General features: G+C 43.8%; 1 protein-coding gene across 3 annotated transcripts in view; it reads left to right on the forward strand.

The window, feature by feature from the left end:
* Positions 1–26,896, forward strand: part of MYOM1 (myomesin 1) — a 156,103-nt gene that overhangs the window by 58,986 nt on the left and 70,221 nt on the right. For all 3 annotated transcript variants that reach the window (XM_068237221.1, XM_068237223.1, XM_068237222.1), the window contains 6 exons: positions 112–276; positions 2,079–2,240; positions 13,963–14,104; positions 16,194–16,393; positions 22,167–22,223; positions 25,487–25,611. In XM_068237221.1, coding sequence (XP_068093322.1) covers positions 112–276; positions 2,079–2,240; positions 13,963–14,104; positions 16,194–16,393; positions 22,167–22,223; positions 25,487–25,611 — 851 coding nt within the window. The remainder of the gene's footprint in view (positions 1–111; positions 277–2,078; positions 2,241–13,962; positions 14,105–16,193; positions 16,394–22,166; positions 22,224–25,486; positions 25,612–26,896) is intronic.

Here is a 26,896-nt window from a genome sequence, read left to right on the forward strand (position 1 = left end):
CTCATGCATATTGCTGTTGAATAATGATAATTTAATATTGACAACATGTCTAGATACATAATGAGTCTACAAAATCATAGCTGAAATGTACTCTTTTTGTTTTCTTTTCAGTTGCAATCACTCCATATGGCTTTACCTCTCAGTTTGACATTCACTTTATTGATCCCTTTGGAGTTTCCTTCGGCAAAGAGGGTGATACTTTGAGTCTGGGATCCACGGTTGTCATTCATCCGACAATAAAACGCTTCCAGCCAGAAATCAAGTGGTACAGAAATGGTAGGAAGTTCTTTATGATGTCTCTTCCACCCTACTAGAAGTCAATCAGAACTGTGTGCATAAAATGTGAGGCCATCACTTGACTAACCCATGATTGCTATACTTGGGGAGCCATTGCCTGGCTTGTTTTGTATAAATACCACATGGGTAGTTGTGTTTAACTTAAAGAGCAACTCCAGTGAAAATAATGTAATAAAAAAGTGCTTAATTTTTACAATTATGATGTATAAATGATTTAGTCAGTGTTTTCCCATTGTAACATTTTTTAAATCCCTGATTTACATTCTGACATTTATTACATGATGACATTTTTACTGTGGGCAGGTGATGTAGCTCTTGCATGCTTTTTTGGCAGTTGGAAACAGCTGTAAACAGCTATTTCCCACAATGCAACAAGGTTCACAGACAGGAAACTGCCAGGAGTACCACAGTCCTCAGAGTTTCTTGTGGGAGGGGTTTCACCACAATATCAGTCATACAGCGCCCCCTGATGGTCTGTTTGTGAAAAGGAATAGATTTCTCATGTAAAAGGAGGTATCAGCTACTGATTGGGATAAAGTTCAATTATTGGACGGAGTTTCTCTTTAAGCACTATCACCTGTGAATTAACTTAGGCTTGGTTCACGCATAAAAAGTTGTCCAGTCTGCTCCTGTCAGTTTTTAACAGTTGGCATTAGTTTTGCATGTGTTTCTATAGATGTGTTCACACATAATCTGAACATCTGAACAACATTATTGATTGCACATTCCATGCTTCAGAAGATTTACCAACTGAATATTTATGATAATCACACATGTATACATTTTAATGCAATCTAATCTGAGAAGATAATAAAGTCATTGGGCTTGATTCACAAAAGAGTGCTAACTGTTAGCACGGCCGTTTTTCGCAGGAATTTTCGCGTTCGCGTGCAATTAAACATTTCCGCACGAAATTGTTATCGTTTTCGCGCGCAAACGCGGATTTTTGGTCTAAAACGGTAATGATTTCGCGTTTGCGCACGAAAACGATAACGATTTCGCGCGGACAGGTTTAATTGCACGTGAACGCGAAAATTCACGCGAAAAACGGCCGTGCTAACAGTTAGCACTCTCTTGTGAATCAAGCCCATTGTTTTAAATGCTAACATACAATCAAAATGCTTGCATTTGATTTAAATGCATTTCAAAAACTGACCGGGCTTGACTTGGTTATTCAGCCATTCATAAATCTGAACATTTTACGCAACTGAAATTGCCATTGAACAATTTGAATTTAAACTTAGTCGGTATAAGTCCTCCATTACCAGGTGGTACTTACAACTTTCTCTTGTCAGGTGACAGCCCATTTACCGGGAAGTCTGGGAGAGGTGTGAGAGAGTGTAGGGTATAGCCAGTGTTGAGAGTAGGACAAAGCCAATGCGCAGAGTGGGGGTTTGAAGTGGTGGAGAATAATGCCGACATTGGCCTAAAAAACAGAAGATTTAGTGGACTGTAACGGAACCGACAGGAAAGAATGTGAATGGATCCAATGTTAACCAGTGGATCCGGTCACATTGGTCCGTTGGACCACAAGTTTGGGTCTGCGGAGGGCCAGGGATGGAAAATGGAAAACTAAGACTTTTAAAAACTGAACCAGGCCTAAGATCAGCACAAAAATGCTCACAATGGCTGTCATAGCTCTTTTTATAAAACGTTCATCTCTGTTGGTTGTTTGACTGCTTTATGCAATCTGAAATTGCTTTTAAATGTAAGTATTTTCAGTGTGCATAAAATCAACATTATTATGTTAATATTTACACAGGTTATGTTCTTACATTTAGGAGTTCTGATTGGCCCCAACAAATGGACCAGCATGCACTGGAGCGGAGGCCATGCCACCCTGACTCTCAGGCATCTGAATAAGGAGGATGAAGGACTATATACCCTGCGTGTGGTGATGGGAGAGTATTATGAACAGTACAGCGCCTATGTGTTTGTCAGGGGTAAGCGGATAATTTAACCCAAGGGTTACTGTATATCAGTCAGTATAATGTCTTTAAAACCACTATAATTTAAGAGTACTTTTTCACCTGCATTTTGGTACTTTTTCAATTGCAAAGTGCTGAAAAGACATTTCAAAAACAAGATGAAAAATCATCTCTTTGGATAAAACGTAGGAGAAAATGTTAATTGAATAAGGGCCTGTGTGTCATTACATGAGAATGAATGGGCCTTTATGAATAAATCTATTTACTAAATATAGTCATTATGACAGAAGTATGTTTGCTGCATTGGTTAAAACTGCTAATGTACTAACATAGAACACAAAGACTCTGCCAGTCTTCTTTATTATCCATTCATTGTCACATGCTGACTTTGTAGCTTTGGATGTCACAAAGTCTTCTATTTTAAACCTTAGTAGAGTATTGCACTGTGTTATGCTAGGTACACACCATACAATTTTCTGTTAGCTTTTCTCTTAGATTTACCTGCCAGATAGCTTTTTTGCATGTTGTAGGTAAATCTAACAGAAGAATCTAACAGAAAATTGTATGGTGTGTACCTAGCATTAGCCATCAGTTAAAGTAGGACGTTTTGAATCATTATTATACCATTTATTAGCCAACATAAAAGAAAAAGAGTAACCTTTAATGTAATTAGCCTTCTTCAGACTATTCCTGTATGCCGACAAGATGTGGTATATATGGTACATTTGAATATCAGACATAGGTACATAGATTTTTTACAAATATAAATAAGTGTCATTAATAACACCTATTTATTTCTGCAAGGTGCCATTAATGCCACTTATTTACAGTATATTTGCAAACTGGGCCGGTGAAGGCCACGCAGGAGCCCCAGAGCAAAAGTAACCTGATGCCCCCAAAGCATGCAAAGTCAGCCCCCGCTCCAGGTGGTCTTCTGCTGACTGCTCCTGTGGCCCCCGTAGCTGAGAGCTGAGCCTGAGCTGCCTTGTAACAACTCACCTGTACCAGCAGCTGCTCTGTTCCGATCTTAGTCTTTAGCCATGGTGAAGCGTGGCAGAAGACGGAGATTGGAAACAAGCAGCTTCAGGGACAGGTGGGTTGTTACGAGGCAGCATAGGTTTAGCAATGGAACATGCGGGACAGGAAGCCACCCGAGCAGTCAGCAGGAGACCACTTGGGGGGTCCAGCGCTTTGGGGACCCCTGGAGTGGTCAGGCCCTGGGGCAATTGCACCCTCTGCCTCAATGGAAGTGCCTGCCCTGTTTGCAAAGTGTCATTAACCTCCTGAGCAGTATGCCCGATACTGTGTCGGGCAAGACATTTTTGCAGAAAGCGGTATGCCTGACACAATGTCGGGCATGCCACTCAGGAGGTTTTGCTAGGACAGGAATCCCACCGTATAAGTTTGTAGGGGCTCCTGTACAATGTAGGCAGCAATTGGGAATTTCATATAAGTGCCCCCACCTCCCAATCTCCCCTAATCCCCTTGATCCAGCCGCTTAGTCACGAAGCCTTGTTCCAGCAATCGCAGCAGCCTCCCTGCACAGCTCTGGTATGCTCCGGTATGAGAAGGATCGGGACTGATGTCATGATGTCAACGTCATGAAGTTGCACAGTCCCGATCCTCCCCATACCGGAAGATACCGGAGCTGTGCAGGGAGGCTGCTCCGATTGCTGGAATGAGGTTTGGTGAGTAAGAGGCTGGATCGGGGGGATCGGGGTGGGGACACTTATACTAACTTCCCTATTGCTGCCTACATTATACAGGAGCCACTACATCTAGCTAACTTATACTGTAGGGCTCCTGTACCTAGCTATCTTATACTGGGGAACACCTGTACCTACCTAGCCTATACTGGGGGACAACTGTACCTACCTAGCCTATATTGGGTGACACCTGTACCTACATAGCCTATACCGAGCGACACCTCTACCTACCTAGCCTAAATGAAAAAGGAGCGCTCCATGGTGCATTACTTTAAAACTACGCTTTATTCGCAAAAAAGAGGAAACATACTGACAATGTGTATGAATGAAACTCGCATATTAGCAGTAGGCTGGTCCGCTTAGCTCCCCGGCGGCAATAACACACACGCTGTGGCAGGGCCGTTTCTACTGCCGTGCGGCCCGTGCCCCCGCACTGAGCGCTGCTGGGAGGGGGGCGCTGTGATGGAGGGGGGAGCCGCAGCCGCGGGGAGGGCAGCCCGACCTCTCCCTCCCTCTCCCCGGGCCGCCCTCCATGCGATCCCCCCTCGGACTCACTGCAGAGTAATGCGCTGGGAAGCGCTATAGAAAACTACTCACCTCCCTGGTTCCGATCGCTGCTCTCTCGCCGCCAGTCTCCTCTCTCTCCATACACGCTGATACATACACACGCTGCTTCCTGTTTAGCTGGAAGCAGCGTGTGTGTATATCAGCGTGTATGGAGAGAGAGGAGACTGGCGGCGAGAGAGCAGCGATCGGAACCAGGGAGGTGAGTAGTTTTCTATAGCGCTTCCCTGCGCATTACTCTGCAGTGAGTCCGAGGGGGGATCGCATGGAGGGCGGCCCGGGGAGAGGGAGGGAGAGGTCGGGCTGCCCTCCCCGCGGCTGCGGCTCCCCCCTCCATCATGGGGGGCACCTACCTAACCTATACTGGGGCAGCTACCTATCTAACCTATCCTGGGGGGCACCTACCTAATCTAACCTATACTGGGGGGCACCTACCTATCTAACCTATACTGGGGGGCAGCTACCTATCTAACCTATACTGGGGGGCACCTACCCAACCTATACTGGGGCAGCTACCTATCTAACCTATCCTGGGGGGCACCTACCTATCTAACCTATCCTGGGGGGCACCTATCTATCTAACCTATACTGGGGGGCAGCTACCTATCTAACCTATCCTGGGGGGCACCTACCTATCTAACCTATCCTGGGGGGCACCTACCTATCTAACCTATACTGGGGGGCAGCTACCTATCTAACCTATACTGGGGGGCAGCTACCTATCTAACCTATACTGGGGGCACCTACCTAACCTATATTGGGGCAGCTACCTATCTAACCTATCCTGGGGGGCACCTACCTATCTAACCTATCCTGGGGGGCACCTACCTATCTAACCTATACTGGTGGGCAGCTACTTATCTAACCTATCCTGGGGGGCAGCTACCTATCTAACCTATCCTGGGGGGCACCTACCTATCTAACCTATACTGGGGGGCAGCTACCTATCTAACCTATACTGGGGGGCACCTACCTAACCTATATTGGGGCAGCTACCTATCTAACCTATCCTGGGGGGCACCTACCTATCTAACCTATACTGGGGGGCAGCTACCTATCTAACCTGGGGGGCAGCTACCAAATCTAACCTATACTGAGGGGGCAGCTACCTAATCTAACCTATACAGGGGGGCACCTACCTATCTAACCTATACTGGGGGGCAGCTACCTATCTAACCTATAGTGGGTGCATTAACTTATCCAACCTGTATTGGGGGCACCTACCTACCTAGCTAGCCTATACAGGTAACAACTATACTGGCTACCTATATTGGAGGCACCTACCTAACTAACCTATACTGGGGCATCTACCTATCTAACCTATGCTGGGGGCAACTATTCTGGCTACCTATATTAGAGGCACCCACCTAGCTAACCTGTACTGGGGGCACCCACTACCTATCTAATTTACACCGGGGACGCCTGCCTATCTAACCTATACTGGGGGCAACTATACTGGCTACCTATACTGGAGGCACCTACCTGGCTAACCTATACCGGAGGCAGCTATACTGGCTCACCTATGCCTGGCTACCTATACTGGGGGGACCTATAGCTGGCTACCTATACTGGGGTACCTATTCTGGGGGAATCTATACTGAGTGCAACTAGACCTGGCTAACCTATACTGCGGGCACCCATACCTTTTTGTGGGGGAGGGGGGGGGGGCGCAATTTTTACACCCTCGCCCTGGGTGCATTTTAGCCTAGAAACTGCACTGCGCTGTGGCCAGCAGCGCAGTCTCCGTTGTCCTGGGAGCTCGTCTCTCAGGGGTGGGTAGGAGTAGCCTCCTATCAGCGTGCAGGTGACGTCATTATGCGTTTTGGCGTCCTGCGCCTTCGTCACCTGTACCTACCTAACCTATACTGGGGGACACCTGTACCTACCTCGCCTATACTAGGCAACACCTGTACCTACCTAGCCTATACTGGGGCAGCTAAACCTGGCTACCTACCTAAAATAATCTGCGGGGGATTCCGAAGACAGATGGGCACTGCACGGTGGGTGGCATAGGACAGGTAATGTATAAATGCACACATGGGAGTACATTTTTACACGGGAGGGCAGCGGTGAGGAAAAGGCTGCGGCCATTTCTAGAGCGATTTCTTGTTGAAATTCATCGGGAATCGGCCTGAGTATGGGCAGCTGACCGATCTTTCTCTAATCAGATTCGATTAGAGAGAGATTTGTCTCTTGGTTTAATCAGCCCATCATCGCTAGATATTTGGTCACCTTTACATTCGTATTAGTGTAGGTTGAGCAGCTGCAGCTAGGAAGTGTAAATGATCAGAGATTTTGTGGTGTCATTTTGAAATGTAGTTTAGATTTTGTGTTTCAAGCTTTTATTAAACTCAAAATGTATACTAAACCCTTGCTTGACACATTTTGTTAAGTTACAGGAAAAAATCTTATGAAAATTAACGGAATCATTTTTTTTGCACAGAAATCCAGCAGAAACTGAACACCAGGAAGGTTAATGACACTTACTGTAATTGTATTTGGCAGATGAGCTTTTTATCCCTAGGGTTGTACGACAGACAAGGGAGCATGATTTACGGGTGGAGCAAAAAAGTTTTTGATATCTATTTAGAAAGGGGTCTTTCACAGTGAGAGTGATTCAAATATGGAACATCTTAAAGTGAACCTAAAGCCACGGGAAAAAAATGAGATGAACTCATCTGGGGCTTCCCTCAGCCCCCTGCAGCCGATCAGTGCCCTCGCCGTGCCTCTGCGATGCTTCTGCACCCGCCGGCGAACACTTCCGGTTTGGCCGTCACTGGCCGACAGGCATGGGAATATACAGGCTAGGAACGCGAACAATCACTCGCGTTCCCATGCCTGTCGGCCGGTGACGGCCAAACCGGAAGTGTTCGCCGGCGGGTGCAGAAGCATCGGAGCGGAGCTGCAAGGGCACCGATCGGCTGCAGGGGGCTGAGGGAAGCCCCAGGTGAGTTCATCTCATTTTTTTCCCGTGGCTTTAGGTTCACTTTAACTCAGGCAGTTGTTGTGGCAAACTCTGTATCTGCATTTAAAGAGGGATTGAATGCTTTCCTTGCATGGAAGGGCTTCCATGGCTATAATTGTTAGGTAATTCCCGGAAGAGTTGATCCAGGGATTTATCTGACTTCAATCTGGAGTCGGGAAGGAATTTTTGCCTTTTAAGGCTAATTGACCCAGGCCTTGTAAGGTTGTTTGCCTTCCCCTGGATCAACTGGAATATGTGCAGGATCTGGATGGTGTTTTATTTTTATTTTATTTTTTCTGGTTGGACTTGATGGATGAATGTCTTTCTTTAACCAAACTAACTATGTAACTATTTGTTTCTATGTACAGCCTTCTGATGTTCAAAGCTGAGTGTTCTAACATTTTGTTTGTCTACAGGAATAGAGTGTAAAGAAGGCCTATTAGCCGAAAGCTTACTCTTTTTCTTTTAAGATAGCCAATAAAGCTTGTGGTGTCAAAACCACTGGAAAGACAACAGACTTTTCACAATATTTTACATATACTTGTCCCTCAATAATAGTAATAATAATAATTGAATACTGTATAACTAAACTAAACATTTACATAACATTTACTCAATATATGATATTCACACTGTAGTGTCTTAAGAATGTTTTACCGTTTTAAGACCGCTCCTTTTAAAGGCCCACAAAATATTGGTTGTTCATTACACTTTTATTTCATAAATGTTGAATTTCATAAATGTTGAATTCAAGCATATACTGTATGTAGCACCTATTTTGGTGTTACATATATGCTTCAGAAACATGGTATAGAATTCTTATTTGTAATATTGCTTCGGTCAGGACACGTAGAACCTGTATAGCAGCTTAATAAGATGTTTCAAGTATTTAAATGTTTTTTAATGTATTTATGTGTATTTTTGTAAATTTACATGCATTTCAATTTTATTTGTTTGTTTTTTCTTTTTGTCTTTTTTTTTTCTACACTGAGGATATATTTTTTTTATGTGTGTGTGCACTAAAATTATATTGTTTTTATTTACTTATATAAATAATCTTTTACGCAATCACTAAGTGTTAGGAGATCACAATATAGTGTAATCTATATCATAGTCTAAAAATGCTGCATTTAATAGGAGGCAGTTAAATGCAAAAACAGACAGTAAATGTATCCTATGTTATCAATAGAATGTGTTTACAATGTCAAATGGAACGCAAATGCACAACACAGTGCAAATGCAAATGCCGGACTGCAAATGCAAAATGCTGACCTGCTGTAATTTTTCCGCAGCCTCAATTCAAAATGCTGACCGCAAACACAAATCCAATGCAATGCAAGCTTATGGGAATTAATGTTTCTATTCCCACTAAGCTTCCTGCACCAAGAAAAATGCTCATCTATCTATAAATTTGGTTCTGCTGCCCCGGCTTGTTCCCACTCAGTCTGGTGACCAGGAAGCATAAGGCTTCATGTTGGTTTGCAAAAGAACCAGCGGGAATCCTACTGCAACAGAGAAAATTCTCATTGGTTCATGGGGACCATTGAGAGTTCTCCCTTTTGCTAGTTAGGATATATATGTTTTTTTTAACAAACCAACAGGAAGCCACATACTTCCTGGTCTCCAGGTGAGCCATGTACGAGCGACGACAAACGGGGAAGGAGCAGCCAATGAGAAAAGTGGTGGAAGTACTGGCAGACTGGGGAGCGGTGGGGGTATGCAAATGCAGTGGCCAGCCAGTGTGAATGGCAACAGCGAGTCTGTTCATGTCCTGAGCGAATGCACTTACTGCACTGTTTACGCATGCACTGCATTTGCCTTAGATCAGATAGATTTGAGGGAACCAATTAAATTATTTGTATGATTTTAAGATGTGAAAGTAAATCGGAGTGTCTGGAGGAAACACATGCAAAGACAGGAAGAGCGTACGAGCTCTGTGCAGATAGTGTCCTGTCTCTGAATCAAACCCAGGACCACAGTGCTACCAGCGAGAATTCTAGCCACCTGGCCTCTATATGATTATTTTCTAATTTATTGTCATGAACGGGGCAGCTGCAGTGAACAGCGCCGCCGCAGCTGCCTCTATGCCGCCACCCGTCCTCCCGACGTCTAGGACGCCGAGGACGGAACGAACGTTTGGTAGGGAGGTCAACGTCTCGCGCGGGCGCACGCACAGACGGGACCTTTATGCTGGGAGGAAGCCGGTCAGCTGACCTGCTGGTCAGCTGATCGCAGAGGAGACTCACAGCGCCCAGGATTGGCTGTGCGCAGGGGGGCGTGCCAGTGAGGTCTCCTCTGCTTCTTAAGCCTCCGGGCTTCAGTCTGGTGCTGTCTGCTGTTGTGAATACCTCGTGTGTTAGCGATCAGACCTTAGACTAGATCCCAGGTGTTGAAATCAAGGACTTCACAACCAGACTAGGATATTGTTTATATTGTACTGATTTCCTGTGTATGACTCTTGGCTAAACTCTGACTCTGATCTCGCTTTCTGATTCTGTACTTCCGCCTTTCTGCCTTAAAGTTGCTGAACCTCTGCCTGATTACCGACTCCTCTCCTGCCTCACGATTCTGTACCGATACTTACCTCTCTGTTGCCGAACCTTTCCTGTCAGACCATTCTACTCACCAGTGGGCCCTCGCCACTGGTGAGGTGTTAGCCCTCGCCACTGGTGAAGTTATTCTTTAGTGCAGTACTGTTTGCGTTTTCTGCTCCTAGGCTGCAGTACAGTCTGAATCACCTGCTTCTCAGGCGATCATTAGTGCAGTACTGTTTGTATCTCCTGCTCCTAGGCTGCAGTACAGTCTGAGTCACCCTCTCCTCAGGTGATCACTTGGCTGCAGTACACTCTGAATCACCCGCCCCTCGGGAGATTCGGTCTCTTCAGTATTGTATCTCCAGCTTGCTGGAGCTTAAACCCTATTACACGGTCAGTGTACCGATAGTACCTCACCAGCCCCTCTGGTGAGGTCTCATAAAACTATTAAAGTTACGGTTGCACCAAACACTACACACTCAGCTCTTTGTGTTGCTATACTGGTATCATTGGTGATTCTGCAGATCACACATAATCAGGTATAGCGTCTCCATTATTGGTGATTCTGCAGATCACCAAATAATCAGACATCTGAGTTGCGACACCCAACCGTTACATATATCAACATGTTCTGTGTCTGTACAAATAACATAGTATACAAACAATTTACATAAACAGGGGTAATATAGATATTACTCAGGTGTTAACCTGTTTACCTGTACAAGCTTAAATTAGAGCTCGTTTCTACAAGAACATCATTAAAGAATGGGAGGGTATGTAAAATACATGTATAGCTCATTTCCTCTGCAATCGTTATTTTGAAAGATGCACTTTCTGAAGGCTACAGCCATGGGTGGGAAAGTTCATTTAACGTAGACCTATGCTATACTAGGCAAACATAAAAATCAGGTAAAGTATACTTAAAGAGGAACTCCAGTGAAAATAATATAATAAAAAAAGTTCTTCATTTTTTACAATAATTATGTATAAATGATTTAGTCAGTGTTTGCCCATTGTAAAATCTTTTAAATCCCTGATTTACATTCTGACATTTATTACATGGTGACATTTTTACTGTTGGCAGATGATGTAGATGCTGCTTGCTTTTTTTGGCAGTTGGAAACAGCTGTAAACAGCTATTTCCCACAATGCAGCAAGGTTCGCAGACAGGAAACTGCCAGGAGTACCACAGTCCTCAAAGTTTCTTGTGGGAGGGGTTTCACCACAATATCAGTCATACAGAGCCCCCTGATGATCAGTTTGTGAAAAGGAATAGATTTCTCATGTAAAAGGGGTATCAGCTACTGATTGGGATGAAGTTCAATTCTTGGTCAGAGTTTCTCTTTAACTGTTTACAAAATTAGCCGTCGGGAGGCTTGGAAACATTAACAGAAACTATTCTGAGTGATGGAACTGCTATATTATTTTCTGCTAGGGCTTGGACTTGTGTCTTCAACCTGGTGATGCGCCATAGACGAACCTACATTATCTGACTTGTTAATGTATAGTTTAAATATTAAAAATCACCATCTCCCACAATGCACCTGTGAGGCAGACCTTGAAATCCCTGCCATAGGCATATGTCTATGTATGTATGTATCATGTGTAGTGTATGTATCGTAGTCTAGGGCCAATTTAGGAGGAAGCCATTTAACTTAAATGTTTTTTGGGGGGATGTGGGAGGAATCTGGAGTGTCCGGAGGAAACCCATGCAGACATGGGGAGAACATACAAACTCCTTGCAGATAGTGCCCAGGCTGGGATTCAAACTGGGGACCCAGTGCTGCAAGAGGAGAGTGCTAATCACTACGCCACCGTGCTGCCCACGAAACATGAGAGAAATGCAACTAATGATGTTTATGTATTTACATTAAAAACAAAATTCTGATAGGTACCTTAGGGCAAGTGTTCCACGTTACATCCAGCTTCCCTTGCCTTGTCATTCATAAATGAGGGCTGGCGTGTCTTGGCTAAAGAAACTTGTTGTTATAATTTGTGATAAGAAAATATGTTATATATGCAGATTTGGAATGTAAGTGATAACTCCACTTTAGAGCTTAGACGTGTGAATAAAATGCTGTCATGAATATATCAAATTAGCAAAGCCAGTTTTTGTTTATCAGAATATACAAGCAAACCAGAATGAGAGTCTGTAAGAACACCTTTCTGTTGTGCAGTACTGCTGTCATCTGCCAGACAGAGGCTCTGAATCCTCACTTTGAAATGTTAGCAAGGCTATCTGTGTCGTCAGTCAGTTAGCAAGGACCTTTCAGATGTGACACTGTCGCCAGCTGATGGCAGAGCATGGTGCCTGGAGACCTCTGCCCATCAATATTTTCTCCCTGATTAAGCATGCATTTGGAATGAGCAGTCACATCCAGCTATTGTTTGGAGGTACGGAAAAATCTCGCTCCTATTTGTTGCCTGGTTTTATAATTAAATAAAGCGCAGCTTCTGCTTTAGGATTCCTGGTAGGATCACATTTCAAGCAGTGTGAGGACAGATTTAATCTCTGTGTCAGCTGTTACAGGGAGCAGCTGATGGTCTACAAGACTAACAGGGATGAAGTGCTTGACATTCTTGGCTCTAAGTAAAGGATCCAAAAAGACACCTATGCTAAGTTCAGCAGTACATAGGAAAAGGCAACGTTAGCTACAGAGACACAAATAGACTCACCTACAAATAGTCTTTAGCATGCATGAAATAGGGGTGCGATAAATACCGTTGTGAATTGGGCACCAGATAAAAACGAAAAAATATTTACAGTGATAATCAAGATAGTAAAACATTGGTAAAAACTAAATTGTACTGATTTTTTTTACTACAACTGAACCTAACCCTAAACTCACACAGAACCTTCCCCCCTCTGACACCTAACCTTAAAACTCCTCTTCCTGATGCATAACCCTTAAACCCCCCTTCTTGATGGCTAACCCTAAAACCCCCCTTCCTGGTGCCTAACCCTAAAACCCCCCCTCTTGAACCTAACCCTAAAACCCCTCTTCCTGATGCATAACCCTAAAAACCCTATTCCTGATCCCTAACCCTAAACTCCCCCCCCCCCCCCCTTCTTGACACCTAATGCTAAAACCACACACATCAAAAAAGAAAAATATTGTTAAATACAAAACAAAATCATTTTAATATCTATAACTTTCTACTTAAATTTGAAAACGATAATTTTCAAAAAAATAAAAAAATGTTAAATACAAAGGACTAAAAATGTAACTATAACATTCAAATTTTCTCAAAATTAAAAAAATTTCAAAAACTATAACATTGCAATTTTCAAAACAATATTTATTGGGTGCCCAAAATTTCTGCTTTCTGCGCCCAATAGCTGATAGTTGCATTAGCACCTATGCCAGTGCCCAAATCATCCATTACTCAATTACCATTGCCCAAATGTTCTGCTTCCAACCTTTATCATGACATTTTAGCTGCATCATGTTCCGTGAATCTGGTGTATAAGTGGAAATTCAATCTTGGAAAAAAAAGACTTAACCTATACATGAGGGTTAAGCCTGGCGACACCTAAGGGTTTGTGGTTGTATGAATCCATCCAGACTCAATTCAACATTTTCGATATCAACCTCACTTTCACTGTTTATTGTTTATAAGGGAAGCTATCCATAGCCACCCACTGTAGCATAGTACGAGTTTAGCTTTGATTGATTTATAGACTAATGAAAATGATTCCCCTCAGGCATACCGGTTAGTTGAGACTTCTGCTTGCCTGAGTTCCGGATAACAGAGATTTTGCTGTATTTAGTTATCATCCAGTGGCCACTACTTTCTAAGCTTTCTGCAAAGTAAAATAAAAAAAAAGATTAGAAGGTGTTTAAATATATACAGTATATTAAATTATTTCTTAAATATATAATTTAAATTCATTCTCATTGTACAGATACTATTTCTATTGGTTATGAAAGACATCTCACTGTTCTGTCCATTTTATCGTATGCTAGATGCAGAGCCCGAGGTTTCCGGAGCCCCGTCTGCCCCTCTGGATGTGGAGTGCCTTGATGCTAACAAAGACTATGTGATAATCTCTTGGAAACAGCCTGCTGTTGATGGTGGAAGCCCCATTCTGGGATATTTCATTGACAGGTTAATATTACTAAATCTAAGAAATATTTCATTTGTTCTTAAAGAGAACCTGAGGTGAGCGTGATGCAGGTTGCCATATTTATTTCCTTTTAAACCTTGCAAGTTGCTTGGCTGGTCCCTAAACCTGTATCTCCAATACTTTTAAGCCTCATCTACATGCGTAGATGAGGCTCCGATCCGGCGGCTCGATTAGCCGCCGGATCGCCTCTTCCGCATCCTCACGCGTACCCGCCCGCCGCGTCCCCGCTCGCCCGCGCGTGCGTCGGATACGATTCCCCGCTCGTCCCTGCCGGCTCCGCTTATCTTCCGCTCGATTCCCTGCCATTGTCCCCTCGCGGGGAACGAGCAGGGAATCGGCGGTGGGGAGATCCGTCCTGTCGGATCTTATCAATCGAGCCGCATCAGCGGCTCGATTGATAAGGAACATCGGAGCCTCATCTACGCGTGTAGATGAGGCTTAAGCCATAGACCCTGAACAAACATGCAGATCAGGTGTTCTGACTCAAGTCTGACTGCATTAGTTGCATGCTTCTTTCAGGGTGGTGACTAAGACACTACTGATGCCAGAAGATCGACAGGACTGCCAGGCAACTGGTATTGTTTAAATGGAAATAAATATGGCAGCCTCCATATGACCCTCACCTTGAGCTCACTTTAAAGGGCTACTCAACTTTGATACAAAAATCTGTAGAACAATTATCATCAATAGGCAATAGGCAGTTTGTTATTGAATGCCATAAAATAGTATTTTTCATCTTTATTTTGCTGTTGCTATAACTTTTTTGTCACCAAATGTCCTGGACACCATAGCAACAGTATATGGTTTTGTGTGAAAGATTTATGGAATTGCCTCTTTCGGTCTTAGTTCGGTCTTAGTTCACAATGTAGTTTGCACAATGTAGAATTTTTTGCATTGTCTCTCCTACAGCTTTTACTACAATGACATATTTGACAGGTAGGAAGGATATTACAAATCCATAGGGATGTTAGGTATGTGTTTGCAGAAGGAGGAGTAATCATTCCCACCTCAGTACTAGCTGACAGCAAAGGAAGGACAGCTTTCACAATGAAATATGTAGAGCTACTGAAGAGTGATCAGAGTAAGGGCCTTTTTCCACTAGCCTGCGATTTGCTTCTGATCGCAAATCGCAAGGTACATTAAACTAATGGAAACTGCAGCAGCAATTTCCATTAGTGCGATCCGATTGCGATGCGATTTTGGTCAAAGCGCAATCGTCGTCCTGCCGCGTTTTGTATGCAATTGAGCTGTACTATAATGAGTATAGTACCTCAATCGCAATCGCAATCGCATGGTGGAAATTGAAACGCGATTTCGATCGCGATCGGAATCGCAATCGCGATCGCATTGCATAGTGGAAAAGAGCCCTAAAGCACAGTCATGTCTGTGTAACAATACAGGAAATTTGGGCAATGCTAAAGGTCATAAAGTGAAATACAGCTATAGCAGCTCTCAATGTGTAATTGGTTCCTCCGTGAGAAAAGCGCTTTACAAATGTTTTGTTGTTGTTTCGTGAGGCACTGGCAATACCCACATGGGACGCGTGTATGGTAGAAGGACAGCGCCCCGAGCCAGGGAAAGATTTGTGCTGTATAGTGCACTGGGCACCGGGGGGCTCATTACACATGGGGGGGGGGGGTTGCCATGTTCATTGCTCATCCCAATATCGCTTACCCTAACTGCCGTGTACCCGATCAAGTAAGTCAGCCCTATATCTTGCAGTATGTCTGATCAATTAATGTGACACATTTCCACCCGAAATTGGTTGCATATTCAATCCAGCATGCACTTGGAAGCCCCAATTTTCATCCGATTCGATTATTATAATCGTCAATCAGCCGCCAAGTCGCCTGATGCTTGGCCACCCTAATACCTCAGGTCCCAGCCATGGACTTGTATGAATATACAATGTAGGACCAATTTTGATTTGCTGATTAAGTAAACTATTTGAAGTAAACTATTAAAGGGATATTACTGTATTTGTTATACAATCATTCTATATATAACAGCTTGCATAAATAATGTTACGTTTTATGGATTGTATCACTTTATTTTTACCCTTCCAACTAGGTGTGAGGTTGGCACCAGCCATTGGACTCAGTGTAATGACACACCTGTCAAATTTGCCCGCTTCCCAGTGACGGGATTAATTGAAGGACGATCTTACATATTCCGCGTCAGAGCTGTAAATAAGACTGGAATCAGCAGGCCCTCCCGAGTGTCAGAGCCAGCGGCAGCTCTGGACCCAGCAGACCGCGCCAGGATCAGAAGTAAGACATATGCTTGCCAATCTAATTATACATGAGTGTTCACTGTTCAGTAGTGTGTAAACAGATTAGTGTCATTTGTAGCAACAACCAAAGCAACATATTGGATTTTCAGCCAGTGGATCAAAAATCCTAATTAGAGGGTCAGGCCCATTACAAGCTGGGAAAAAGAGATGATAACATTTGACTGGGAACATAATTAGGAGAAAGGTATGTACATTACAGATAAGCAGGGGCATAGCTAGACATGACTGGGCCCCATAGCAAATTTTTTTATGCCCCCCTTCCTCCTGGACCTTCCACCCCCACATACGACTGCCTCAGCTGAAAATCAAGTGTGTGTATATCAGCCCCTGATCCCCTATGTAAGCTATCCACTGGGTAGATCGATTACTGACCGATCACTGGCTTAGATCATTGTTCTCTCCATTCACCCTGTTACAGCATGATGTCACTCCAGTGCCACTCCGTTCTCCCTTGCCCCCCCCCCCTTTCATAGCAACAGAACGCTTCTCTAGCCTGTAGGCTAGTGATGCGTCTGTACAGCATCGGCCGCGCAATGATGCCCGAGGGATCAGTTAACGATCCCTCGTTTGCAACTTTCCTGGTATGTGCTTACCTGTTGGCAGTGGGTGATGGTGCTGCTATCCCCTCTTTGCTCTGGCTCCCTGTCATTGGTGGGGTGGGTGGTGGCACAGTGTGCTGCAGTTGTCCCTGGTGTCAACTCTCCCTTCCCCAAAGTCCGGCTTGCCAGCAGTCGAGGATGGACACTGGCAGGCAGGCAGGTGACTGACTGAAGTTAGGCTCACAGGCTGGAAGCAGCAGAAAACATTAAAGGGTACATGAGACAGAATAAGAAAGTAAAGTTTTACTTTACCGGTTGCTTTTTCCAGCCCTTACAAGTCTATTAGGTCCCACGCTAAAGTTCTGCTCTGCTCCAGGCCACTGCTGTCCCCTCCGTAATATCGCAGCCTGTGGCTGGGTCATGGTCTTCTGTGCATGCATGCCATATGCATCTCATCATTACGCTGCTGCAGCCAGGGGAGTTCTGCACTTGCGCAGTTCACAAAGAACCGGTCACAAGAGCATAATCATGAGAGAAACGCAGCGCGCGTGTGCAGAAGACCATGACCCAGCCACGAGCTCGCAATCTTACGGAGGGGACAGCAGCGGCCTGGAGCAGAGCGGAACTTCAATGTGGTGGGACCTAATAGACTTGTAGGGGCTGGAAAAAGCCACAGGTAAAGTAAAACAGCCGGGCCCCCTGTTGTGGCTGTGGACAGCGGGCCCCATAGCAAGGATACGGCTGCTATGGTTATGCCTACGACCTTGCAGATAAGGCATCAGGCCTGGATTTACATTGCATGAGCCTATAGGCAGAGATACCCTGGCACACTAGACTTTGCCCTCCATGAAGCTACAACCCCCCACCAAACACCACCACAAGTGTGCTGGCTGTCCCAGCTGTCACTTCTCCCTCACTTCCCTTACCTGTCATAGGTAACTACAGTTGCCTCTTAGCGTGGTAGCCAGAAGAGCCCTGAGTATTTAATTGCCCCTGAATGAAGGGAGATCTGGCCAGTGAAATGCAGAGAGCCAAATGAGTAACCTCTCATTTACGCTCTGCTCGGGACATGCATAGGTAAGGAGCGAGGGAGGCACTCGAGGAGCAGTGTGAGCCGTCTTTCTATCATCAGGCGCCTGTAGGCAAGTGCCTATAGTGCCTCATAGTAAATCCTGCCCTGTAAGGCGCAGTACTATTTTCAGTGTAACTAGGCCTATCATTATATGTGAAAAAAGGTGAAATTCCATACAGTTTGAATAATTGTCCTCTGTGTGTGTTGTATGTGTGTGAGAGTAGGATGGGTTCCCTGTTTAACTAGGGATTCCCAGCTATTGCCAAATACACAAGGGACAGCCCTCTACTTTGGAAGAGATCATATATGATTGAGTTGACATACTCTCCATTTGAAGATGTGCTTTCCCCTTCCAGACCCACCTAGAAATCCTCACTTAAATGGACGTAATTTTGCCTTCTTAAAACAGAAGGTACTGAATGATGATAATTAAGCTTTAAAGTGACTCTGTAACAAAAATTACAACGTTTTTTCTACCATCCTACAAATTCCTAAACCTATTCTAATGTGTTCTGGCTCACTGCAGCACTTTGTACTATTACAGTCTCTGTAATAAATCAATGTATCTTTCCCCTGTCAGACTTGTCGGCCTGTGTCTGGAAGGCTGCCAACTCTTCCGTGCTGGTCTGTTCCTCTATGCACACTCCAGTGTGTGTTTTATTTACATAAGCCAGCAGCTTCTCTGCTATCTTATCAGTGATAGAAGAGAGCTGGATAAAAATCCTCCTCTGTTAGGCTGTGAAAGTAGCTGGCTGACACATACTGAGGGATTACAAACACAGGCACAGGCAGAGCTGTCTGCAGGAAGCCTGTAATGTTCAGTGCATGAGAGAAGAAGGGGACAGAAGGTAAACACACAAATGATCTTTTGAGATTCAAAAGGAAAGCTGTATACAGCCTGCTTGTGTATGGATGTATTTTCTATGTGTGGACATATTGTACATCAATCTACTTCCTGTTTTGGTGGCCATTTTGTTTGTTTATAAACAAACTTTTTAAAACTGTTTTTGACTACTTTTAATGCGGCGGGGAGTGGCGAAATTGTGACAGAGGGTAATAGGAGATGTCCCCTAACACACTGGTATGTTTACTTTTGTGCGATTTTAACAATACAGATTCTCTTTAAGAGGGCAAGTGTGGTTTCCCATAATCCCTCTCTCCTGAATATGCAAATCATCTCTTTAATCCCCTGCAAGCCAATTACACATCCAGAACCACTGGTGTATAGTGACCCTATAGTATAGTTCCTTTTACAGAGCCACATCAATGCAACATGCATACAGCCCGTGTGTCTGGATTTCAAGGGCATAATGATGTGAAGAACAAAGAACCAGCAACCAGCACAGCCAGTGGGTGATTCTAACGTGAAATATGACTATATACATTTACCATCTGGTAGGTAGGGGAAAATGACACAGAGCCTGATTTAGCAAGCCACTTTCAGAGGTCTCCAAGCATATAGTAGTAGTTCAGTAGCTGGATAGTGTACTGGTTAAGGACTCTGCCTCTGACACAGGAGACCAGGGTTCGAATCTTGACTCTTTCTGTTCAGTAAGCCAGAACCTATTCAGTAGGAGACCTTGGGCAAGACTCCCTAACACTGTTACCGCCTATAGAGCGTGTCCTAGTGGCTGCAGTCCACTGGGAGAAAAGTGTTGTTCTGTGTCTTGTCTAGTTTCTGAGGCATATTAGCCAGTCTGCTAGAGAAAGAGAACATGCAGTGAAGTACAATGTGCAGTGAGATAATATGCTGTAGGATAATGCAGATGCTGTATCTGATGGTAATTCTAATAAAAGCAATGTACACAGATACAGGAAAGGTGTGCTGATGGGAGAGGAATCAATACAAAGCACAAAGGGAAACACCTGGTGGATAATAAACTATCACCAGAGATAACAAAACTTTCCGTTGGAGCTAAAGTGCACATGGATAGAAGATCCATGGATATCAGTTAATATGAATGAAAATCCAGGAGTATGTAAAGCAAACCTGAAGCGAAAAGAAACTTATGAGATGTTGAATTGTACGTGTAGTGCAGCTAAGAAATACAGCATTATTTCTGCATTCGCTCTGCATACAGTCTGCAGAAAGAAGAAACTTGTTTAAAAACGCATTAAAGCTGCATACCAATGTATACCCAGGGGAATGGTTAAGGTTAGACACCAAGATGGATGGTTAAGGTTATCCATATATCTAGGGTGACCATATTTTGATTTCCAAAAAAGAGGACGATCACAACAGCATGTGGGCGTGGTCATGGGTGGGGCCAAATATACAAGACCTTAGCAGTGTGCTGTCCAACTTCGTGGACATGGAGGGCCATTTTTTTTTCCAGACCACATGGTGGTGGAGGGCCGGCTGGCCGACCACAAAATGCAATCAGATTCGCAGAAGATTTCCCCACAAAATGCAATAAAATCACACAGGCAGGTGACAAATGACAATCATGGTGAGAACTCCAGAGAAGACTGTAAAAACCATGCTAGTTAAGCACAATGATTTAGTATTCTGGCTAAACTGGATGGCTGTCGGTCTTCTGTTTAACCTAAAACTGTAACTGCTGAGAATACAAGTTATACATGCTGTACTGAACGTTTTGCCATTCATTTGCCCATACTGAAAGCTGGATATCTCAGTGATTTAACTGAACACTTTGGGGTTAATTTAAGCTAACAAAGGTGTTTGTGATGAAGGGCAGGAAACAGGAGGCGCTGCCAGTCTCTCACACAAGTCAGAAAACAGCCCTCCTGGAGTCTAGGGACTGTCACAAACTTTTCAACTTTTTTAACACCTCATCCACACATGCAGTCATTAGAACAATGGGGAGAGACCGGACAGATATTTGCCCAGGGACCCTACAGGCAAGCTCTGCATCATGCTGTGTATATTTACAAGCTTGCCTGCCCTCTAATTGCACTTTTATCAGCTAGCCCAGTGTTTCACATTACCTTACAACTACAAACCTGAATACACCAGACCTGCCCTAAATCACTGAATGAAAGGCTGCCTGGGGGGAGATTTCCCCCCTTCCCAGTCTGCTCCAGACTCACACACTGAACAAAGCAGCTCTTCTGCAGCTGGGCTCCCTCTGCTCTGTGTTCAACTCTCTTAACCCTTCATTTCAAAATCCCGGGAGGACTGCCCGGACAGGTCGTAAAAAGTGGACCTGTCCGGGCAAAAGAGGACGCCTGGTCAGCCTAATATATCACTTATAAAGGTGGTAGTTAAGGTTAGGCATCATTGGGGAGGTAGAAGTGGGTGCTTAGGGCCCAACAACTGGAGGGTTGTCTTGAAATCATCACCTAGGAGAAAACTCATGTGATGAAGTGAATTGCATATGGCCCTTTGTGTGTTTGTATGTGGAAAAATGTGCCAGTTTTTTTTGCAGCAGCTAAATTGTAATTGATAGAGTAAACTGACAAAAAGTGCAGAGTTATGCTGCAGGATGTCAGGTTTTTTTCTGTACGCGAAAAAAAGCACAAAGTGTGACCTCGCCCATTTATTAACATGCAAAAAATGCACATAGAAACAGTAAAGCGTGTCCCCTGCCTAAGGGAATTGTTTGGGCTCAGTGCTTGCAGAACGTCTGGAACATCTGATGAAGTGTGTGAGGTGAGCAGGTGGAGCAGGTATACATCATTCTGACCCCTCCCACAAAGACAAGAAAAAAGCTTTCACCTATACCTACTAAAAGCTTTAATATCAACATAATTCACAAACAACATATGCCCATGTTTTGATCTCAATGTAAAACATTCCAGTGAAAGCACATTGTTCAGATTCAGCCACATTATACTTTACTCTTTAGAAAGGTACACATTTTTGCAATCTGTAAGGCACTATTCTTGAACAAGGAAAGCTTGTTGTTGGTGGGATCTTTACCTCAGTTGATCAGAATATCTCCCGAGTCTTGCCTATTCCGGTATGGATTCTACTGACATTCATTTTTATGTAAGGCTCTTATGGTTGTTGATCCAGGACCTGTGAATCATGTGGTGATATGTTAGGCATTCAGCGTACCATGCTCTAATTTATATCCATGGCAATGAGATCATTAATTGCTAGACAGTATCTGACGTGTTCATCTTTTAAGATGGGTACTTGCATAGGTTAAAACTTTTTCTTTTCTCCATTTTAGGTCGTCCTTCTGCTCCTTGGACTGGACAAATCATTGTCACTGAGGAAGAACCCACAGGTCAGGATATTTTTTTTTGTTTGAGTTTGAGTTCTTAAAGTGAAAAAGTAATGAACAGCAGTGGAAAACACACAAAAACACAGCATTTCTCTGCATCTTGACTATAACTACTTTTCACCAAATAACTTGTATTCCAAAAGGTACAATATTAAAAAAAATCCTTTCACTATCAAATGTGGTTACACTACATTTGTAAAGAAAATTGACCTTAATTTTTAAGATGACCTCCTGTTCATAGCAGACAGGCACATGTAGAAATCTAAAAAAAAAAAAAAAAAAAGACCTAGGAATATTCAGTGCTCCTTGACTAGTCAAAACTGGGCAGGTGTGAACCAGGAAAAAATGTGTTTGTTCTTATGATGCAACACAACATTCTCTATTTACCTGTTCAGAAGGCTTCATGTTGCTGCTTTAATTAAATATGTTATTTTAAATTAAACATGGCACCTGTGTCATCTTGGTTACACTATCTAGGCATGGTGCCAGAACCTTCATTCAAGTAAATGTGGCGCTTGAGCCAATGGTGCCATAAAAACACAGGCACAGTGGCATGGCTACAAACCTCTGGGCCGTGATGTGGAATTTGGAACAGCCCTCCCCAATTCTGCTTCCCATCTACACGCAACATAGGTCGGCACCCCCAACCCTCCCTATGGGTGAAGAGTTAGCACAGTGTAGCATGCAGTGCCAGTGAGGGAAAAGAGAGACATTTAACTGTGCACGGATCCCCTGAAAAGTACGGCCACGGTCAGGACTACTTCAACCAAATTACTTTTGCCATCGGGCACAGACAAACATGGCCCACTAAAAAGCATTCCACTGAGATTACACTACTGTCTGTGTAATCTCAGGTCTATTCATCTCACCCCTGGGCCAACTCTGCCTTGTGTTCATCTTTCTGACAGTAGGTTTTTTTATGAAATGCAATGTCAAACTTCTGCATCAGTTGACTATTTAGGTAATTTAGGATTTTTACTTTATTTTTTTTTTAGGATTCTTAGAGTGGAATACTAGGGCTAGACATTAGTGTTAGATAGATATAGGCACCTGAGGGGATTAGGGTTAAGTAAGGGGAGAGGAGGTTAGGGTTAGACATCAGGGAGTAGTTAGGATTAAAGTAGACCTGAACTCAGACATCCTCTCTGCTGTAAAAGATACACAACAGCATAATTACCTTTAAACAAAAAAAAAAAAAACATTTATTTGTTACAGCAGATACAAATCCTAAAGTAAATCTGCACAGTTTCTACTTCCTGATTCATGGAAGCAGACATATTGTTTGCAGCCTGTGCTTTTAAATGGGCTTATCTGCCATAGGCAGTCATGTGACACAGGGGAGGATCAAATTACTACTTGAGATTAGACACAAATAAGGGGAAATTAGACAGCATAAACTCTCTAAATACATACAGGGTGCATTTCTCTATGTTTTCCTTCTGTCCTGTGCAAGAGTTCAGGTCCACTTTAAAGAGACTCTGTAACAATTTTTTCAGCCTTAGTTCTTCTATCCTATGAGTTCCTATGCCTGTTCTAATGTGCTGGGGCTTACTGCAGCTCTTCCTAATTACACTGTCTCTGTAATAAATCAATGTATCTTTCCTCTGTCCTGTTTGTCGGGCTAAGGCTTTGATTGTGTGGAATGTGCAGGGCTGCTTGTGATTGGTGGAAGCGATACACACCCTCTGCAGGCCCCCTGCATACTCACACACTATGCTTAGCTGAGCCTATTAGAAGCTGGTTAGTTTGTTTGTAAACATTGCCTAAAACTGTTAATTACAAGCCAGGATTGCAGCAGAGAGTGGCAGAAACAGCACAGAGGGGCACAGGAGAAAATAAGGAATAGAATGGTATGCTTTTTAGTGTAAGAATATTAGAGTACAGATTCTCTTTAAGCAGCAGGGGAAAGAATAAAGTTAGACACAGAGGGGTAGTTAAGCTTAGTCATTAGGGCATGAATATTGTTAGGTATCATTGTTAGGGATATGTTAGTTAGTGTTATGCTGGGCATACACTGCTCGTTTGTGCGCCGGTCCCCGCTAGTCCTCGCAGTCGCCCGGAATGATTTGCGCTCGTCTCCACGGGCGCTTACTTATCTGAAGCTCGTTTCTTCCATTGTCCGCCTGCGGGGATCGAGTGCGGTATCAATCCGGCGCGGTGATCGGACACGTCGGAAATTATCAATCAAGCCATCAGTGTCTCGATTGATAAGAAACATCTGACCGTGTATGCTCAGCATTAGACCTCAAGTGGGTGGTTAAAGTTATGTACTTTTGGGGGGATTAAGGCTAAGCATCAGGAAGGTGGTTAAGAAGATTAGGCACAAAGGGGAATGGTTAAGGTTAGACACCAAGATGGATGGTTAAGGTTATCCATAAAGGTGGTAGTTGAGGTTAGGCATCATTGGAGAGGTAGGAGTGGGTGCTTAGGGCCCAACAACTGGAGGGGTGTCTTGATTAATCACATTTTGGGATGTTGGCTGTTGGAGAAGTATATACCATATATGAGTTTTTGCCAACATTGATTGTCTTCACTATTTAGTATTGAAAAGCCAAGCTGCACTGTTCTTTTATTGATGTAATAGTCTCCATATATAGTAAGTGTGATAATTCACACAGCAATCAAGCACTGTGATTCAGCACCTATTAATCTGAATTAAATAACTACACATATACTTCAAATGATTTACTAGGGCTTCCCGGAGCTGGTGATCTTTGCAGAACATTTGTGTTCCAACACACTTGACCTACTTTTAAATATAGAACCCTTCTGTAACTCTAGCTATCATCTAATATGACACAGGTGAGGGCTGTAAGCTTTTGCTGCCTAATAACAGACAACATTAGGTAAAACCATGTTAGGTTTGCTGTACCAACACCGATATCTGTGCACAATGTTGGCATCTGGCAGATATTGTATTTTTGCAATTTCTTGAATGTTCTCTTGGGCAACATTGTCATTTCTTCTTTAGGGAAATGACCATGTAAAATTGAGGGAAGTTAGATGTGAAGTAACATTGATATGGCATTTTTTTGTTTTGCTTCAAATAATACCGTTAATGAAGCAGATATTCTATCTGAAAAGTATCCCTAAATGCAATTACTTAAAGGCAAGTATGGTAGCATGTAAAAGCATCTGTGCTCTAGTTGCATAAATTGAATATATTACTATTTTTGTTCTGCGTATTTACAGTGGTTTGTTCCATTCAGTTTCCAACAAAGAGGTACTTGATTTATAAATAACTGTTTTGTGCCCGTCTTCTGCAGAGGGTGTAATTCCGGGACCACCATCAGATCTGTCTGTCACAGAGGCCACCAAGAACTATGTTGTCCTCAGCTGGAAGCCACCCGGGCTACGTGGCCATGAAGGTGTTATGTATTATGTGGAAAAGGTGAAATCACGTTCCTGCACAATGCTTTTCATCCTGTGGTTTTTCAGTTTATTAGACACACACAGATAATGCAAATTCACACTACAAGAGCTTTTCTAAGCGCTTGTGTTTTTTGCGCAGGTCACAATATCTAGAACAGGGGTCTCAAACTCGCGGCCCGCGGGCCATTTGCGGCCCTCGATACAATATATTGTGGCCCTCGCCGGCAAAAGCTTCCCTATAGTTCGCTTCAGTGCTCCCAAGTAATCCGCCGCATCCCCGCCGCTAAACGAGGGCTGCAGAGCCCCCAAATCGCCCGGAGGCAATCCACCAGCATTTCCTGGAGGGGGCAGAGCTTTCAGCTCCTCCCCTCCTGACGTCAATCGCGGCGCATCGCCGCCTCTCCCCATCCCTCTCTGTGAAAGAAGAGTGAGAGGGGCGGGGAGAGGCGGCGATGCGCCGCGATTGTGAAATCCCTTATGCGGCCCAGCCTCATCCTGACTTTGCCTCCTGCGGCCCCCAGGTAAATTGAGTTTGAGACCCCTGATCTAGAATAACAATTCACTGATTTTACTGGGGGAGACACAAATCATTTTTTATTTTTTTTGCAGCAATAGGTTGAAACTTGGTGGTATAGTCAATAAATGGCTTTAAAATGTACGTGCTCAGACAGCCATAAACACACAATGTTTGCGTTGTTTGTGTAATGCACGCTACACAAATAGCATTTCAGCACCGATAAATGGCTTAACATCTTTTATATTTGTTTTTTGTTTAGCAAAAATGTCATTTCATCTTAATATATTACTACATAAGTAATGTTACATAACTTGAAGCTCACCTACACTATTTAAAAAGAAATCTCTATTTTGTCCATTTTTCTACCACCCGAAACTTACATTTCCCTGTCATGCACACTGTTATAGGTATGCAAACCCCTGAAGTACCAGCAATAATGTATTACTTGGGTGTCCATTCAAATTTCCATCAGCTTCTGCAGATGGGTTCCTGTGTCATCACAGAGGGACCCAGCTTCCCGCCTACACTACTGGGAGGGGCCTGGTGCTTGCAATACTCACTTTCTCCCTTCACTGCTGACTGGGGGAGGTGCTTTGCTGTTACAGCTATTGACCTTCCTGCCACTCTCCTGCAGTATATCAATTCAGGTGGGTGGATGGCAGGGTCACTATGCTTATGATCTGAGTGGTCACACGACCTTGACATTGAGCACTGCTGTAGGTGTGTATGGGGGTGCAGGTACAGCATCAGGATAGTTAGGATGGCTGGTGTATAAGTGGTTGGCAAA

Source organism: Hyperolius riggenbachi, chromosome 5 (genome assembly GCF_040937935.1).
Source record: "Hyperolius riggenbachi isolate aHypRig1 chromosome 5, aHypRig1.pri, whole genome shotgun sequence".
In the NCBI taxonomy this organism is placed as follows: Eukaryota; Metazoa; Chordata; class Amphibia; order Anura; family Hyperoliidae; genus Hyperolius; species Hyperolius riggenbachi.